This window comes from Lepus europaeus, chromosome 3 (genome assembly GCF_033115175.1).
Source record: "Lepus europaeus isolate LE1 chromosome 3, mLepTim1.pri, whole genome shotgun sequence".
NCBI lineage: Eukaryota > Metazoa > Chordata > Mammalia > Lagomorpha > Leporidae > Lepus > Lepus europaeus.
Window position 1 is genome coordinate 38,690,731 of NC_084829.1, and position 19,056 is coordinate 38,709,786.

General features: G+C 40.9%; 1 protein-coding gene across 2 annotated transcripts in view; it reads right to left on the reverse strand.

The window, feature by feature from the left end:
• Positions 1–19,056, reverse strand: part of BTBD9 (BTB domain containing 9) — a 453,793-nt gene that overhangs the window by 147,808 nt on the left and 286,929 nt on the right. For both annotated transcript variants that reach the window (XM_062186048.1, XM_062186049.1), the window contains exon 7: positions 10,120–10,229. In XM_062186048.1, coding sequence (XP_062042032.1) covers positions 10,120–10,229 — 110 coding nt within the window. The remainder of the gene's footprint in view (positions 1–10,119; positions 10,230–19,056) is intronic.

The window sequence follows — 19,056 nt, forward strand, 5'->3', positions numbered from 1 at the left end:
GAGGTAATGAGACAAACAGAAAGAGAAAGAAGGCATTCTCATCTGCTGGTTTACTCCCCAAATTCCCACAATGGCCGGAGCTGGGCCAGACTGAAGCCAGGAATTGAGAAATTGATCCACATCTCTCTTGTGGGCGGCAGGGACCCAACTATTTGGTCCATCACCTGCTGCCTCCCAGGATGCACATTAGCAGGAAGCTGGAGTCAGGAGCAGAGCCAGCACTCAAATCGAGGCACTCCACGGGATGTGAGCACCTCAACCGGTAGGTTAAATGCTTACCCCATGTATTTACTAAATTCTTCAAGCCTGAGCTCAAAACACCATTCTTCATGAAGCCTGCTGTCACTAGACAAGAAAGTACGACGAGTCCCTTAACAGTCCAAGCTTTCCCTGCAAGCTGTGCCCTTGTCTGTTCTCCACGCCACATATTTCCATGCCTTGCCAACATGCTTGAATCAGGTGGTGAGCTGCTTCCTGTGGGTCGGAGCCCCTTTACAATGCTCGCCTTTATGCCAGCATTTGTCTGCTTTCAGCTCCGTTCCTTCCTTGCTCTGCACTGTATCTCAGGATAAACCTTTGCGAACAGCAGTCCCCAGACTCCCTTTACCAGTGTGGCTTTTGGTTCTGCCAACAGAAGAAATGGTGGGAGATTGCAAGACGGGAGGAAGGAGGAAAGCATGCCCTTGTCTACCTGCTTCCAGTGGCAACCGAGGCAGCAGCGAGAACACGGGCTCCAGTGTTCCTGCCCAGGCAGCACCCTTGCAGAGGCGGCGGCAGGAGTGAGTGTTGAGACCTCCTGTGCCTGTGCTGCCTATCTGGTTGCCACAGATCAGTTACTAGCACAGATAACACATAATGGCCTAAAGCTGATAATAGGTTCTTCCATTTCTTTAAAATGGTTAAAGAATCCTGAGTTTTGAGCCTGGAACTCCATGCTCTAGTCACTATCACTTAAGCAGACAGGAAGAGCCAAAGATAAGGTTGGAAAGGGACTTATGAGAGCTTACATTTTCCAGAAGAACCTGGAAAACCTGAGAAGGGAAACCAGCCTCCTGTAACGCAGAATGCCATACTCCAACACCGCTGTGAAGTGCTTACTGCTCCCTCCTGTCTCACTAAAGTACATTTTCTATTCATCTAGAAGACTCATGAGAAGAGAAAAGCAATTTAAAAGAGAAAAAATAAATGCAAATGGCCCTTAAACATAGGAAAGATGTTCAATTTCTCTCATAAGAGAAATGCAGTTAAAATTGCACTGAGATACCATTTCTCACCTATCAAACTGGCAGAAGTCCTGTACTCTGATAATATGTTCCTTGGCAAAGCTCAGTCCAGTCTTATCACACAATGCCAGTGAAAAATTTTACATGGTATAATGCCCATGAAGATTAATTTGGCAAAATTATATATGTATTTACCTTTGATCAAGTAATCCTTCTAGGAAGCTACCACAAAGATATATTGGCAAAACTAGGAAAAGACTTATGGCACAAGGAAATAGCACTATCTGTAGTAGCAGAAGTTGAAAACAGCCCAAATGGTTCACTAATAGAGAACTAGTTGAATAAACTATGGTGTTAGCTACACTAATGAGTACCAATTAGTCATAAAAAGGAATGAATAATATCTTCTATATAGCTAACTCCAGGATAAATGTTATGCACAGAAAAAGTAAGGTGAAGAAAAATTGTGTACAATGGACAGCATTCTGCCAATGACTTGAGAAAGGGAGGATTTAAAATGTAAATATAACACACACACACACACACACATTTTCCTCCCCATTTTAAAAATGGAAGAATAATCCCAAAAAACTAAAAAGGGAAATAGAGATTACTTACAGGAGTAGAAAGGACAGAGATAAAAGCTTGATTTCTCTGAATACAGCTTGTGTTTGGAATCATGTAAATATTTCACATGGTTATAAAATAAACAAGAAAATCTTTAAAAATTATTTACTTATTTGGAAGGAGGAGAGACAGAGAGGGCAGGAGAGGGCAGGAGAGGGAGGGAGGGAGGGGGAAGGGGAGGATGAGAGAGAGAACAAGAGCGCTCTCTCCTAGCCCCTGATTTGACTTCACATGCCCAAAATGGACAAGGCTGGGCCAGGCTGAAGTCAGGCATAAAGAACTCAATCGTGGTCTTCCACATGGGCAGCAAGAATCCAATTACTCGAGTCTTCACCTGCTGCCTCCTGAGTTCTGTACTAGCAGAAAGTTGGACAAAGCTTGTTATTAAACCCAGGAACTCTGATAAAGGTCACGGGTGTCTTAACTGCTAGGCTAAACACCCAAGCCCCAAACAAAAAAATCCATTAAAGCTATTACTAAATATTGAAAGAAGAATGTAATGGACAAATCTCACTATATACTGAAATGGTGGCGTAACTACATAGAATTTTTTCAAATAACTTTAAAATATAGTCATTTTACTGCACCTCTTCAGTTGGACATACCCTAAGGACCGCAAAATGTAAAAATATTAAATTATTTTTAGTATTCATAAAGTTCATAAAATTACTGGTACTTTCATTCTAATACTATTTTGTATGTAGAGGGGACAAAACTAATGAATTATTGTGCTATGTCACTGGTAACCAAGATTTTCAGTATGGAAAAAAGGAGATCAAAGAGAGATTGAAAGGCTCCCCCAAAACTGTGTAGTATTGAATTTGAAGTGCTGACATACCCTCATGATATATTTTCTCTGTTAAATACATGACATAAGTATATGTGCATACATTTCCTGTTCCCGTTATTGAAAGGCCTAGAAATGGTGACAAACGCAGGCGCAAGGATCATTTATAGCACACCACTCTGAGGTTTCCAAATGTCATTTCCCACTAAACAGACACAGGGTTTCTTGAAGAAATGGCTGATTCCAGATCAAGGGCAGGGAATGTACAGAAACAACCTGGTAGATCTTGTCATGTCAGAAATCAAACCACCAATGAGGATGACTAAAGTCATGTCGAAAGGATTCAAGAACCATTTTGAGGAGACAAAAGATGGGGTAATCTAAATACCAACAATAAAAACCGGTAAATGATTAAAAGATACCAAGTATCCTAACCCTATAAAGTTTAAGTGACATGTACCTACTCCCTCCTAAAACCTCTGCAAACAAACCTCACTCGTCATCTTCCGAGGATGCTGAGAAAGTACTTTGTTTTGAAAACTGGCAAATAAAGGGAAAGAATGTAGGATTTACCCTTCTTTGTCTGGGAAAACTGCATCTCAAGATTACCAACTGAGTGTTGAGGGAAATTTTCTCTTTCTAGATAAAATATAAAAAAAGAATGACAAAATTAAAATGTAACTATTTTGCAATCCAAATAATGAAATAATGGACCTGGGAAATGGTGATCAATGGGTGGGAACATCCAAGTGAGAAAGACAACCGGAGATTTTCTTGCTTCTTGACAAGCAGAACACGACCTATGCAGCATTATTACCAAAAATAATAGTTAAATCTGATTAAACCTCTATCTAACGACCAAGAAATGCAACAACGAACAGGCGAAACAAACCTTGGGAACTTAATGACCAAATTTTAGGCTGTTAGAAACTCTACAGGACAAAAGCCTAGTTTCTTCAACAAATAAACTGCAACTGGAGGCAGAAAAAACAAACAAACCAGAAGTAGATAAACAGAAGGGAACCTACAGATTTAAAGAGATTTGAGAGCTAGTTCTGTGATATGGGCCTTATCTGAATTTTTATTCAAACAACCTATTAAGATATACAATTTCTCTGCAGAATTTGAAGCCACTAGGGGACTTTAAACATTAATGGGACATTTACTATTCCTAGGAATTACTGTTCAATTTTGGGACATTATAATAGTACGAGGGCACTTACAAATGTTCACAGGAAAGTGAAATTAAAATTATTTTGGTGACATGTTTCAAAAGAAGAAATCCAAATGGCCAACAGACACACGAAAAAATGTTCAGGATCAATAGCTGTCAGGAAAATGCAGATCAAAACCACAGTGAGGTTTCACCTCACCCTAGTTAGATGGCTTTAGTATAGAAATCAACAAACAACAAATGCTGGCGAGGATGTGGGGAAAAAGGTACCCTAATCCACTGTTGATGGGAATGTAAACTGGTACAACCACTATGGAAGACAGTATGGAGATACCTCAGAAATCTGAATATAGACTTATCATATGACACAGCCATGCCACTCCTGGGAATTTACCCAAGGCAAATGAAATCAGTAAACAAAAGAGTTATCTGCACCTCCATGTTTATTGCAGCTCAATTCACAATAGCTAAGACATGGAATCAACCTAAATGCCCATCAATTGAAGACTGGATAAAGAAATTATGGGATATGTACACTATGGAATACTATACAGCAGTAAAAATCCGGTCATTTGCAACAAAATGAATTAATCTAGAAAACATCATACTCAGTGAAATAAGCCAGTACCAAAGGGACAAAAACCATATGTTTGGGGCCGGCGCTGTGGCATAGCAGGTAAAGCCAACGCTGGTTCGAGTCCTGGCTGCTCCACTTCCGATCAGCTTTCTGTTATGGCTTGGGAAAGCAGTAGAAGATGGCCCAAATCCTTGGACCCCTACACCCACGTGGCAGATCTGGAAGAAGCTCCTGGCTTCAGATCGGCAGCTCCGGCTGTTGCGGCTATCTGGGGAGTGAACCAGCAGATGGAAGACCTCTCTCTCTCTCTCTGCCGCTCCTTCTCTGTGTAACTCTGACTTTCAAGTAAATAAACAAATTAAAAATATATATATGTTCTCCCTGATCTGTGAGAAGTAATAGAGCACTTAAAACTAAATCTGTAGAAGTGAAAGCCCCTGTCTTGATTGTTGAGAAAAATGTGTTTTTTTGTTGTTGTTGTATTTTTCCTTCATACTATATGTTGAACTCTTTATTTAACATAGAGTTAATGGTATATGTATAAAGTTAACTGAAAATAGATCTCAGTAAAAAATGAGACAGAGGAAATTTGTAACTTTAAAGCTGTATAGTTCTGCATACATTCCTAAGGACTTACTACTAAGGGTACAGTTTATTTATTTATTCATTTTTTTAGAAAACTTTTATTTAATAAATATAAAGTTCAAAAGTACAACTTTTGGATTATAGTGGTTTTTCCCCGCATAACCACATAACCACCCTCCCACCCACAAACCATCCCATCTCCTACTCCCTCTCCCATCCCATTCTTCATTAAGATTCATTTTTAATTATCTTTATATATAGAAGAACAACTTAGTATACACTAAGTAAAGATTTCAATGTATTGCACCCATACAGACACACAAAGAATAAAATACTGTTCTAAGACTAGTTTTATCGTTAATTCTCATAGTACAACACATTAAGGACAGAGATCCTACATGGGGAGTAAGTGCACAGTGACTTCTGTTGTTGATTTAACAATTGACACTCTTATTTATGACGTCAGTGAGCTTGTCATGAGCTTCCAAGGCTATGGAAGCCTTTTGAGTCTACAAACTCTGACATTATTTAGACAGGGCCATAATCAAAGTGGAAGTTCTCTCCTCCCTTCAGAGAAAGGTACCTCCTTCTTTGATGGCCCCTTCTTTCCACTGGGATCTTACTCACAGAGATCTTTCATATAGGTCATTTTTTGCCACAGTGTCTTAGCTTTCCATGCCTGAGAAACTATTATGGGCTTTTTAGCCAGATCTGAATGCCTTAAGGGCTGATTCTGAGGCCAGAGTGTTGTTTAGGGCATTTGTCATTCTATGAGTCTGCTGTGTATCCTGCTTCCTAAAGGTACAATTTAAAAATTTGTCATGGGGCTCCAAATCCCATTAAGTTTGCTGGTAAAAATGCCATCTTAATTGTTAAAGTGATCATATTAAGTGCTAATGTGAACATATAGATAAGATTAACTGTTAAAGTGATCATATAAAAAGGATCAAGTGTTAAAGTGATCATATAAATAGGATCAAGTGCCTAGTAATAATAATAGAATTAAAAAGGAGAAAATGTTCTAATATTGGAAGCATTCAACACAGCTGACTTATAGAATCACTTTGAGTAACACTCTGACCTCAGAATCAGCCCTTAAGGCTTCCTGGTCTGGCTGAAAAGCCTGTGAGAACATTTCAGGCATGGAAAGTCAAGACACTGTGACAAAAAAATGTTCTACATGAAGGATCTCTGTGACTGAGACCCCAGCCGAAAGAAGTGGCCATCAAAGAAGGATGTGCTTTTCTCTGAGAGGAGGAGAGAACTTCCACTTTGCTTATGGCCTTGTCTAAATACTGATGGAGTTTGTGGATTCAAAAGGCTTCCATAGCTTAGGCAGCTCATGTCAAGAGCCTCAGGTGGTCACTGACATCATACATAAGAGTGTACATCGTTAAATTAACAACAGGAGTCACTGTCCACTAACTCCTCATGCAGGACCTCTGTCCTCAATGAGTTATATTATGAGAATTAACTGTAAAACTAGTTCTCAGTTTGTGTGTGTGTGCGCACGCACAAACTGTTGAAATCTTAGTATAGAGTTAGTCTTCTGCATACAAAGTTAATTGAAAATGAATCTTAATGGAGAATGGCACTGGTAAGGGGAGAGGGAGGAAGAGTTGGGAATGTGAGTTGGAGAGTGGGTATGGTGGGAAGAATAACTATATTCCTAAAGTTGTACTTTTGAAATTTGTATTCTTTAAAAAAATTTTAAAAATTACTTTGGCACAAAAATTTTTTGAAACAAATGTATACCTTTTTTCTTTTATAATATGCATTTCCTACGACCCGTTATAAGACCCCTTATATTGTGGTTACAGCTACAGAAAAGAGGTCTTACTTGTACAGAAACATAATATGTGGATGATAAAATGTCTGTGATTGGCATCAAAACACTCTAATGGGGAGGAAGTAGGTCACATATAGATAAAACTATGCTGTCTGGGAGTTGATAATTCTTTAAGTTGGAGGATGGGTACCATTCTCTCTACATGAATAACTAGTAGGGCATTCAAAGAAGTAGATTTAAACACAAGATTAAACGAAAAGGAAGATTTGGCAATTATTATGAAAAAGTAGAAGAACTTGGCAAATGCTGTGCACATGTCATAAAGTGAAGTGCCAAGGCAAACACACACAATTCTTTGGGAGGTTGACTGCTTATAAAATAGCAGTCACATCTGTTCTAACCACCCCTTCCACACCTCACTTGTAAGTAGGTTAAAGTTTCCTATAACTGCCTCCTATCAGAGGAGACAGTCATGACAGGCCAGCTCTCCCAGCACAGAGTACATCCTAGCAAGTCCAGAAGCAACCAGCTGTGGCTATGGCAGCAAAGGCGGGAGAGGTGCCCAGCTCTGGGCAGTGTGGTGGAGCTGGAGCCCACTCTCAGAGAAGTTCAAATCTAGAGAACTTGAAAGCCTCGCCATGAATCTGTGCAAGTGAAGCAGCATGAGGGACGACATGCTTTCGTCAAAAATGGAGAAGAGCAGTGGATATTTGGCCTCGAGGTTAAGAAGCCTGCACCCCACATTGGAGTACCAAGGTTCCATGTGTAGCCCTGGCTCCTAACTCCAGCTTCCTGTTCATGCTGACCTTGGGAGGGGCAGCGATGGCTTAAGTAACTGGGTTCCTGCCACTCCCATGGGAAACCTACAATGAGTTCTTGGCTCCCAGAGTCAGGCCGGCCCAGCCCTGCCCAATGCAGACCTCTGGGGAGTAAACACTGGACAAGAGTTCTTCCTGCCCTTCCCCCCACTCCCATCTCTGTCTCATGCTGCCTCTGAAATATTTTTATTTTTTAAGAAGAAAGAAGTCCTCTGGTGGGAAAAGAACACTCAAACCCTATATAGAAATACAAAAGTAGGTTTCGACACTCTACTATTCATGGTGATATTATTTTACTCTCATTTTTCTCTCACAAAAATCTGGAGTTTTCATCTGTTGTTCTCAAGAGAGGAGTGCATACTTTCACTGCATCCAGGGAGGAGCAAGAATTAAGCGCCTACAATTTTAAAATAACCTCAGGAGATTCTGTGTCCCCACTAGAGGATCACTCCCTTCTGGGAGGTCCCCAGCAGGGCAGCTGGCTAAACACACCTGAGAGAATCAAGATGGAAAAGTGGACGTCCTCGGTCGCCATCTCAAACGCCTCTGTAAGCCAAACAGAGGACAGGAAACCCCCCTGAAGGCCCTCGGGGCTCACACCACCTCCCTGCCTGGGGCAGCCCTGAACTGTGGAGACGGTCTGGAGGGAGGCTAGGAGGGATCCCACCGCAGGCAGACACACATCTGCGCACTTGCACCACTGCTCCCACTGGGCTGAGGGACAATGACAGGCAGGTGACAGCAGTGCTCTCTGCAGCCAAACTTGTGAGCATCAGAGAAAAGGGCTTGAAGAAAAGCAGCTGACCAGACAACCAGATCTGCAATCTCCTTCCGTTCCCTGACATGCCTGAGACTACCATGGCTTCCGATAGTGCTGACTACTTCAGTCTGGACAAAACATGCAGGCCAATAACAGCATCCCTCATTACAACTGACCCTAAGCTGCAATCTGATAATGGCCTCTCACACCAGAGAGGACTGTTTCTTTGATAATTACAGGGTCCACAAACCCGTTCTTCCTCCGATAAGGAAGAGGGAGCGAGTTCAGCAGTTGGCACCTTCTATGCAGCATGTTCAAAACTGCAGTGTGTGGGGATGAAGTGAGTCACCAAACGCTACACATCTGTGGCTATGAGGGATCCTAACTTCAGTCACATACACTGTGAGGCCTGTGGTCTGCAGAAGAACCTAGGCAGCAGGTACAGAGTGTCCTCCCCCCAGCACCCGTCACCACAATTCTATGCAGCCTACAGAATTAAAAGAAGACAGAAACAGGCAATGCTTCAAATTTGTTAACTTTTAAATTGTTTGAAAGTCACAAAAATTATTAACATCTACATTTAACATTAAAAATGATATTCATAACAGTTAAAAACAAAATTATTTTAATTGAATTCCCAAAACTCTCTATACATTGAAGAAATTCCAACTCCTGCTACTTTATAATTATTACTCTCCAGAATTTCTATAACTAGAAAATTATGTCTAGGACATAGGTGCTAGGAAAATTTAGGCCATGGCCACTCATAGAACTAGTGAACATTTGCAAGTTACATTCATATTTCCCATTTTAGTCATTACCATGCTTTTAGGACACAGGTCAACATGAACAGGACTTGAGAAGAACAGGAGAAACGAGTCCCTTTGTAAACACAGAGTTCTATTTTAGGTGCTGCAAAGCAGGGGCATTTCATGCTTCCACCCGCACCTGAACGTATGGAGTCATTTTTCAAAGGAAGCTACAGCAAAGGGAGAAACTAGAGGAGCTAATTGGTCTAACTATGATCTTTCCAGGAGGTAAGAAATAAACCAGTGTGCAGGGGAAAGGCAGCAAGTCTGGAGGGGAAAAGCCATCCATGGTATCTTGAATGGCAAGACCTAGGATGGACTGTACACAATATCCAAAGCAAAACCAAATACCAAAGCAAAACCAAAACCCAGCAGAAACCAACCCCACAAACAACTAAACCAAGATGAGATCAGGCAGTATTTCTCACCCAGTAACTAGTCTCTGGCAACGACAACCAGTCACTCTGGTCTTATTTAAATTATGGGCAGGCACATCCTTGAAGAGAACCCAGCTATGCAGGGCAAATATGGACTGACACGTCCATGAAAAGAAGATACTCCCACAGCTAGTAACACCACAGCTAAGAAATCAAAGCCCAAAATACCTGCCTAGCCTTGGAAAGTGTGAGCATCTGATCAAGGTTAGGGTGTCCTCCCCAATCTCACCTACCATTAAATATAGAAAAGCCTTTGGTATGAAAGCATTTCCTACATAGCAAATCTCAATGAATCATCAAAATATTTTCAATCCATAAGTACTAGTACATCAATTATATTCTTTTAAGTTTACTGGAATTATTATCTTGACTGCTTCTAAAAATGTTATCCATCCCCTTTGTAACTCAGTCAATAAATCATTCAGACAATTGAAGTCCTTAATGGGAGCTGATTAAGATTTAATTAAAGGGGTAAGAGAATCTGAAGACAAAATATCTAAGTGTATACACAAAAATATAATTGTAATACTCACCTATCAGCCCCTTCTCCAGAGTGAAGGTTTTGTTTGTAAACATGCATTCAAAAGCCACAATGTGAAAAATCTTGTTCACTGTATTGTGAGTCCCAACTATTCGAATATACCTGAGGGTGAAAAGAAAAGAAAGTCTGTTGGAAATGAGCTTCTACCACAATGAATCCAAGGATGACAGGAGAAGGTACAGTATTTAATCATACAGTATGCCAGGATGCCGACTAATGGAGACTTCAAACGTGACTTCAGACCCTGTGTCTGCTCCTTTTGCTTAGCTCCAACTGAGCCTACATGATTACAGCAAAATTAGGGAGATGTCACTTTCCAGAGAATTAAGTAGAACGGAGACCCAATTTACCTGAAAATCTACCTAGATACTACCGAGTTCAATCCTCGAATGTCAGCATAATTATATGAGTACGTTCACGAGACACAACTAACAACTGCTTTCACCTTATGGCTAGGAAGGTACCTGTGCACACGAGCATAAATACAGGCAAAATAAAATTATTTCCAATCCAATGAAAGATGGTATCCATTGGAGACAAATGCATGAAATCAATATTGCTTTCCAGTTTAAAAGGAAAAATCCACATAAACTACCGAAAGCCATTCACAGTTTTTTTTTTTTTTACTTAATAGGGGAGTTAACCCTATATACTTACGCCAGCCCCCCACATGGCTGTGGGGAAGCCTTCTCCTGACCAGAGGAGGTACTCCGCAGAGATGGCCCAGCCTGCCCTGCAGCCTCCCTCCTGGCCACAGGCATCCGGCATCTGCACACAGTGCACAGTTTCACAGGCAGGTCCTGAGCATCTTGGCCTGGTCACCCTCCCTATCTCCCTGCAGGCTTCATCTCCAACAAACAAGCATTAACCTTACAGTGGCTTGCTCCCTTCACTCTCCAAAGGGACCTGACAGTTCAAAGGTTAATGAACAGACAAACTCACTCTTCTGTGTGGCACACAATTCCCCAGGGAACGTGCTACACACTGTCCTACTGGAATTCAAAGGAAGAACCAGGAAAAATAGCTGTATTAGCTGATAATACTTTTCCAAATTGTGAACTATGCACTCTGAAGCAGGGGGCATATTACGTGAACAGATTCCAATTAGAATATGACAGCTTGGGCAAGGTTTTAGTAATCTCCTCCCCTCTGCTGTGTAAAACAACCTCCAATTTCGATGATATAATTTTACTTCTGAGTTAATCGCTGCTCACTAACTCGGTAATTTCCTTCCATTTCTCATCACTCCAAGTTAACCGTATAATACAAATGCCGAGTCTAAAAACTCACATTAAGGAGACTATATTTGGGGTTTTTATGTCAGAGGCTATTTCCTCGCTTGTTTCTTCAAGCCTGAATCTCAAGGCACTCCCTGTGCACCTCATTTAGCCATCTGCTCCTTGACACAAGCTGATCGCTCATCTTCATAACCGACATCCATGCCATCTCCCGGGGTTGAGAATCAGGACAGCTGCCACCCTTACCAGAGCCCTCCAGGTAAGCAGGAGGCTGGCCCTGACCTCTTCAGCCCTCAAGGTAAACAGACGGTGCTGGTTTTACCAGGTTCAGGCGGCTGGGTTCATTTAAAATGGGTTCTTACTGGTCTGCATAGCACAGATTTTACTGTCCTTTACGGTTGGAGGTGACAAAAAGTCTCCCCGGTCCTTTCTGGAAGGGAAAGGGTGTGTTAAACCTGGCACCTTGGTCTGAATCTAATTTTGTCCATTTCTTTAAACCACAGGAACTCAACCAGCATAGCATTTTCAACCGCACATGGCCGTGTCAGCCTGAGTGCTGCTGTCTGCAACCTTGGAGGGAAAGTGGTTCGGTGGAATTTGATCAGATCACTTTCCTATTCCCTAGGTCAAGTCTTTACGAGACTCTTCAACTGTGTCCCATAGAAGAGCCAGGAAGTGACAAAGACAGCCTTTCCCTATTGTCATTTCCTAAGGTTAGTATAGTCTAGGCTGACCAAAGGCGATGCTGTACTATTCTCTCTCCTCCAAGCTCAGATAATAGTCATTTCATAAATTTTATCTGGTGCAAATGTCAGCAATGGGAGAAAATATGCAACCTTCCTCTCCTTCACCCCACAGTTATAAGCAACTGAAAATAGAAAGTTGTACTGGAATACATTTTACAGCCTTAATGATAGTGTTTGTGATAACAAACCAAATAATATATATGGCTGGAAAAGCACTGAGATGCCTCCAGATAAACAGTACCATATAAATGAAGATAATGTTATCTCTGCTGCATAATCCTGAGGTCAAATTAGCAATTCACCACTGTACATCACACTTCTTGATTAGCCTGTTATTTGTAATGCTCATAACAAGTTTAATTATTCTAGTTCTACAATGCTTTCTAAGTCTCTAAAAATTATAGCATAATTTACAAAACTGGCATAAGTCCTTACTCAATTACACATCTGAAAAAAAATAGTAATATCAAAAGAAACAAACCATGTTCCTTCTTCTCAAGCAAGAAGTTGTAAATGCCCTGGACTGTTCCCTGGACTGAAGATCTAGATCAGGGGTGGCAAAAGGCTTCAGCTGGTGGCTGGCCTTCGGTGACCTGCAGTGGTGTGTGAAGAATTCAGAGGCCCTGCGTAGCTCAGGGCAGCAGTGTCCTATAACAGATGAGCAGGAAGAAGGAGGGAGCGGTCCAGGCACCTGAGCACATTTCCATGTGGCTCACAATGGGGCATCCCAAAGGGAGAACAGAAGTCAGTACCGCCTAGGTAAATGAAAATCCAAGGGACAGAGATGGGAGAGAGAGTCCTATCTCTCTTTCCACTTTCTTCAAAAAACAAAACAAAACTTGGTTTGGTGTCATAACACAGAAACAGGAGAGGTAGGTATACATTTTCTCTGATTCAGGAGACAGGTAAAGCTTAAGATTGGTTCTTTTTTTTTTTTTTTTTCTTTTGAGCATCATCTCTCTAACGCCCAGACTCTGACTTAACCCGAGAACCGGACAGAGGCAGCCAGTGACTTCATCAGCACACAGAGAGGAGCACTGCTGAACACAGAACCACTGTCCCTTGTTCTCCGAGGTCCTCGGCAGCCGCTCAGACAGCTGGAAGATGACTGAAACTTAAACAGCGCTGAGGAAGGCTGCAACAGACTGGCCATCTCCGACGAGGATGTTTCCAGCCATCGCCTCCCTTCCCATGTTGGCTGTCTTCAAGTGGCTAACAGACACTGGACCCCGAACATGGTGCACAACAGGATGCTGCAGAAGTGAAGTTCCTGGGAGCTGTAAGACTGTGGTGGAAGAAGTTCTGCCTTCTCTGGCAAAACGAAGCCTACTCCCTCCAAGGAGAACACACTCATCTGAAAGGCACTATAGACCTCTGGAGCAATTCTGGCTTCAGAATCCAGCAGAACCAGCCTTGTAGACCAGCTCCTTCTATGAATTAAGAATACCACTTAGGGAAAAAAAAATGGTGTCAAAATTTTAAACCTTAGTTCCCTCCTCTATAAAACAAGGTCAATAATACAAACTGCATAGGATATTAAAGTGAGATAAGTATTTTACAAATATAATGCCATACTTGGATCTCATTAGACAGAAATTCAGAGTAGACTGTTGGAAGCAGAATTTCTTGTTTGGCGTTTGAGATGCTAGCTGACTGGACTCTGAAGGTAAAAGTGGTATATCCATGCCAAGGGGTAGACTTCAAGAACACGGGCAGGATTTTCCCTTTTTTTTTTAAAGATTCATTTATTTATTTGAAAGGTAGAATTAGAGAGGGAGAAAGACAGAGAAAAAGATCTTCCATCCACTAATTCACTCTCCAAATGGCCACAATGGCAGGGGCTGGGCCAGACTGCAGCCAGGAACCAGGTACTTCTTCCAGGTCTCTCAAGCAGGTGCAGGGGCCCAAGCACTTGGGTCATTTTCTGCTGCTTTCCAAGGTGCATTAGCAGGGAGGTGAATGTGAAGTCCCAGCAGCCAGGAATTGAACCAGCACCCATACCAGACACCAGCGCTGCAGATGGTGGCTCCACCTGATATGCCACAGCACTGGCCCCTGGCCCTTCCTCTTAGGGCACCACAGGAAGCAAGCTACATTCAGAACACAGGTTTCCTGGTTCTATGGATTTCCTGTTTGGAGCCCCTTCCTAGTCTTTAAAAAAAGTTAGGAGTTCTAATTTATTAACCCATTAAAATCTAAGTTTTTAATTTTGTGAATATTTTAACAAATAATATTTATTTAAAAGTCATCATAAGTAATATTGCTCAATTTAAGTCTTTACAGGTGTATATAGGGTGATGGAACATAATGGGTTAAGAAAAATAGCATTTCCTTACAGAGAGCTATCACAGCACTGTGACCTAGAGGAATTTTGCTTTGGAGATTTCATTGCAGTCAATGCTGGTTCTGGGAAGGTGTAAATTCATATTCTTAATCTATCTTTCTATCATTTCATGTCAGGATGCTACCAGATTTAATTTCTATATCATATATAATACATTTTAATATACTGAAGAAAATATAGAAAAACAGCAACTTGCACATTCCCACTCTAAGCCCCTGGTGTTCTGCAGCCTTTAGCTTCAGTGGATCACAAGCCCACTCTGGTCATAGTTCACCTTAACCTTGCCTTTGTTATGCACTGTTATGTATTGTGCACTTTTTATTACAAGATAAAATTGAATAGGGTAAGAAATGTCTAAATGAGGTCCCAAGGGATCAGTTAAAGTCAAAATCTATCAGAATTATATTCTTTGGTAAATAAAGATTTACTCTCAACTTGAACTATTTATTCTTGGGTTAAACAAAGAACACTGAAAATTGGAGTTAGCCTAAGCCTGGTGTATAAGAAGTGATTCTTCACATTTTGGCTCTTCCTCCAAGTCACCATGGAGAAAATCATCCGTTGTTGTGGCCAGAGGCATGCATCTGAGAACTTCAGCTACAGCATGTACTAGAGACTGGGGACCACTGGGGGCCTGGATTCAGCATTTCCAGCATTTTCTATTTGACCTTTCCCTTCAAGAAGATGCTAAGAATTTATGTAAGGACTTCTCTATCCCGAGAAGCAGGTAATGTCTGTGGGTTTCCCCAGAGTGATATTTTCTTCTGGTTCTGGATATAATGTTAGTACTCTTATAATCAAACCTCAGCCTGCAGGGGGAGTGACTTCGGTCTCGTTGCTAAGGCAGCGAGTGGAAAACAATTTATTGCCAGAATGACAAAAAGCTTCTAGAAAAAGCATGTTGGAACAGAAAAGATTTGTTACTCTTAGAAACCCTTCCCTCTGGCTGATCTGTGGAGCTATAGATTCTCCTCTACTGACTTCAGCACAGGGTCCCTGCAGCATTTGCTTATGTGGGAGAGGAAGAATTACTGAAAGGTTAAACACTGCATGCACTTAGCCTAAGCAGGGGCTACTGTCCTGGAGTTGCCCGGATGCTGTCTAACCATCAGCCCTGCAGAGGGAGCACTTGTGTTCCTACACCTCCACAATTCAACCTGAAGAGCAATCAAAACAAGTAGTTTAGAGAAAATTGATGCTATAGCCAATCAAGTACATGGAAGGGATGAGATGGGTAAAAATAACTAATAAAACATCACACCCTAGTGCTAACCAAAACAGAACGCCCAACACTAGAGACAGTTATCTGTTGTTTCTTACTTGCTGGGAATGGGCGGGCTAGAGATGCTGAACAGCAGGCTTTACATTTTCCCAAATATGCAGAAATTAAAACTTGTCATAATACACTTTCACCTTATTAAGGTATATTTGTAATTAATACCATAAAATAACTCAATTGTAATAGTTATAGAAATCTATGAAAATGACATAAGATCACAGAAGTTTGATTCATTTAAATTTCTGTTTATACTTTTGCGAGTCAAAAGCCCTTAAAGATATAATGGGTAAACTTTTGCTATTAATCAAGATTTAATAAACACCTAGTAGGTATAAGAAATTATAGTAAACTCTGTGAGAAACTGGCCAGAAAGACAGGACATAAATCTTGATCTGGAGAAGTTTACAGTGTAGTTCGGAAGAAAATACCAAAAAGCATCAAACTATATGACTAAGTTTAAAAAAAAAAGGACCACAAGAGGCATTATGGGGCAGCAGGTTAAGCTGCCACTTGGGACAATAACATTCCATACTGGAGTCCTGGCTATTCCACTTCTGATTTAGCTTCTTGCTAGCACATCCTGGGAGCTAGTAGATGATGGCACAATTGCTAGGGCCCCTGCCACCCATGGGAAAGACACAGATGGAGCTCTGGGCTCCTGCCTGGCCTGGTCAGGTCCAGCCCTGGCTGTTGCAGACATTTACAGAGTGATCCAGCAGATGGAATATTCCTCTCTCTCGCTTGTTCTCTCTGTTTATCAAGCAGATGAAAAGAAGTAAATAAACATTTTTTTAAAAAAACAAAGTCCATGGTTTAGTCAGAGCTTTATAATCGTTAGATATAAAATCTGGAGTAGTTTCTTTAACTTCTTTCAGTCTCTGGCTCCACACTGTAGTAGTGGTAGTGAGGAAGACAGAAGAGCTTATCACCAATTCACTAGTAGTAGCTTAATCTTGAAACACTGAATGTAGCCACATGAACTTTTTTTTTTTTTAAAAAAAGATTTTTTATTTATTTATTTGACAGGTAGAGTTACAGACAGTGAGAGAAAAAGAGACAGGGAGAAAGGTCTTCCTCCCGTTGGTTCACTCCCCAAATGGCCACAACAGCTGGAGCTGCGCCGATCTGGAAGAGCAGCTGGGACTAGAACCGGTGCCCATATGGGATGCCAGGCGCCGCAGCGGAGGATTAACCCAGTTTACCACAGTGCCAGCCTAGCCACATGAACTTTCAAAGTCCTCCCCAAGAACCACTCTTGTTTCCAAGACCAAATAAATAAATTAATAAATAAACATAAGTAAGGGAGAAGTGACTCCCTTCTGTGTCCCCACCCAAATAAGCACTGAGTAAACTGAACTTTTACCATGCACCACGCATCCTTCCCCCATGAAACTGAGATTCAAAGAAGACAAACACAAGTGAAAAATCATGTAACTACCCACCGGTTGTAAGCGATTTATTTAGCATACAACTTGATAGATAAACTTGCTAAATTGTCAGAAGAAAAGAAAGGTCAAGTGGAAAGGCACAATTAACTCTAAGAACATGGCTATAATGTCAGTGAGTCTGAGGTATAGATGTAGCACACGTACCATAGATATTTAGCAGAATATAGGCAAAAAATCTAATTATGCAGGCTTCTCAGGATCAGGAAGGAGGAACTGATTTGAATTTCATGGAGAAAAATGTCTTATTTATCTCATAGTTTAGTTTTCTTTTTATCTTTCCTTTTTTTTTCAGGTTGTAATTGTCCAGGGATTATAGAGAGGAAAAATGGGAGGTGGAGAATACTAAATGGAAACTGAATAAGGGAGAGAGGGGGAGAACAGGGAACAGAGAGAAAAAGGGAGAGAGGGGAGAGGGAGAGCATATGAATAAACCAGTCCCTTCTTCTGTCTCTGTTATGTGTTAATGTGAACCAATTCCTATGTGGGAATAATGTTCACCAATTTTATTACTCAATAAAACATTTGAAATCAACACAAAGTATATTTTAAGAAATAGAACTAAATTACCCAAAGTTCAACATTTGCATTTTTTCATTAACTTTTCTCCTAGTCCAGGATGCTGGGGGCGGGGGAGAGAATTTCACTAGTTTTATCTTTAAAATGGCTGCATTATCTTTTTCAGTTTATCCAATAGGCTATGCACTCCCACGTATGTAGACAAATGAGTCTAATGGAATTGTGCACTAGAGAAAAAGCAGAAGAAAATTAAATTTGTTAGTTTCCCTATGAATCTGTAAGAACTCATTTAGTGGCTATGACCTGTAACACATATGCTTTAGGACCATGGTGGGTAAGGAAAGTTTCTCTTTTTTTAACCTAAGGCCATGATGGGTATATAGTACTTATTGTAACAAAATTTTAAGGGTTAGAGAGACTATTTTTCTGTGTGTGTGTGTTTTTTTTTTTCCATTTAGAGTAGAGTATTAAACAGAGGAGGAAGAGAGGCAAATAGAAGGAAAACAATTTATCTTGCTCCAAAGAAAAATCTAAGACTCTTTCTAAGGATGTAAACATTAGACAGTCTGAGAAATGAGAGGAATTGCCCAAGACAGTCTGAAATTCAGAAGTGAAAACTAAGCATCAAAATCGAGGGAATAATAAAGAGAGCATAGGGAATAAGGAAATCACTTATCTTCACTCTAGACTCCTGAGAACTGACACTGGAATTAAAAGCTAACAGCTTCTAAACACATTGTATGTGCAGTCTTTGTATGCATCAGTGCCCTTCATGGAAAACCCATACCCCACACACGCAAACCGACTGTAACACAGGCTCATATATGAAATAGTAATATGGTACATAACATATAGTACAGTGTATGATAGTAACACGGGTTCTTCTTCAGGCTAGAGATTTCAAAGTTCAAGAGAACATATGGCCCTGGAAGCCTCTGTGTTCTTTACAAGCTAAGTAAAGAAACCTGTATTACAGGCAATAGCTCCTCAGAGAATTGACTGGAATGTATTTGAGGAAAACAAGCTCAATCCATAAAAATCCCACATATATCACACACTATCCTACAGGCTGCTTCAATGCACAGAGAAAATTGCAGGGACCCTCTTTTCTCCCCTGGGAAATTTTGGTCCTCTGCATAGAGAATGAATCAGGGGAGAAAAAAAATTCAGACTTTTATTTAGCATGTATTTCAACATCTGTATAACTATGTAAAAAAAAAAAAACTGTCAACAAGAGACAGAATAGTCAAAGTAAACAGAAACAATACTGCAGAGAACTTGAGAACAGTGCTCACCACCAACAGGCAAGAAATGCAAACAAAGAAGAGAAAGATACACAGAAATATTTTTGTCCTGGG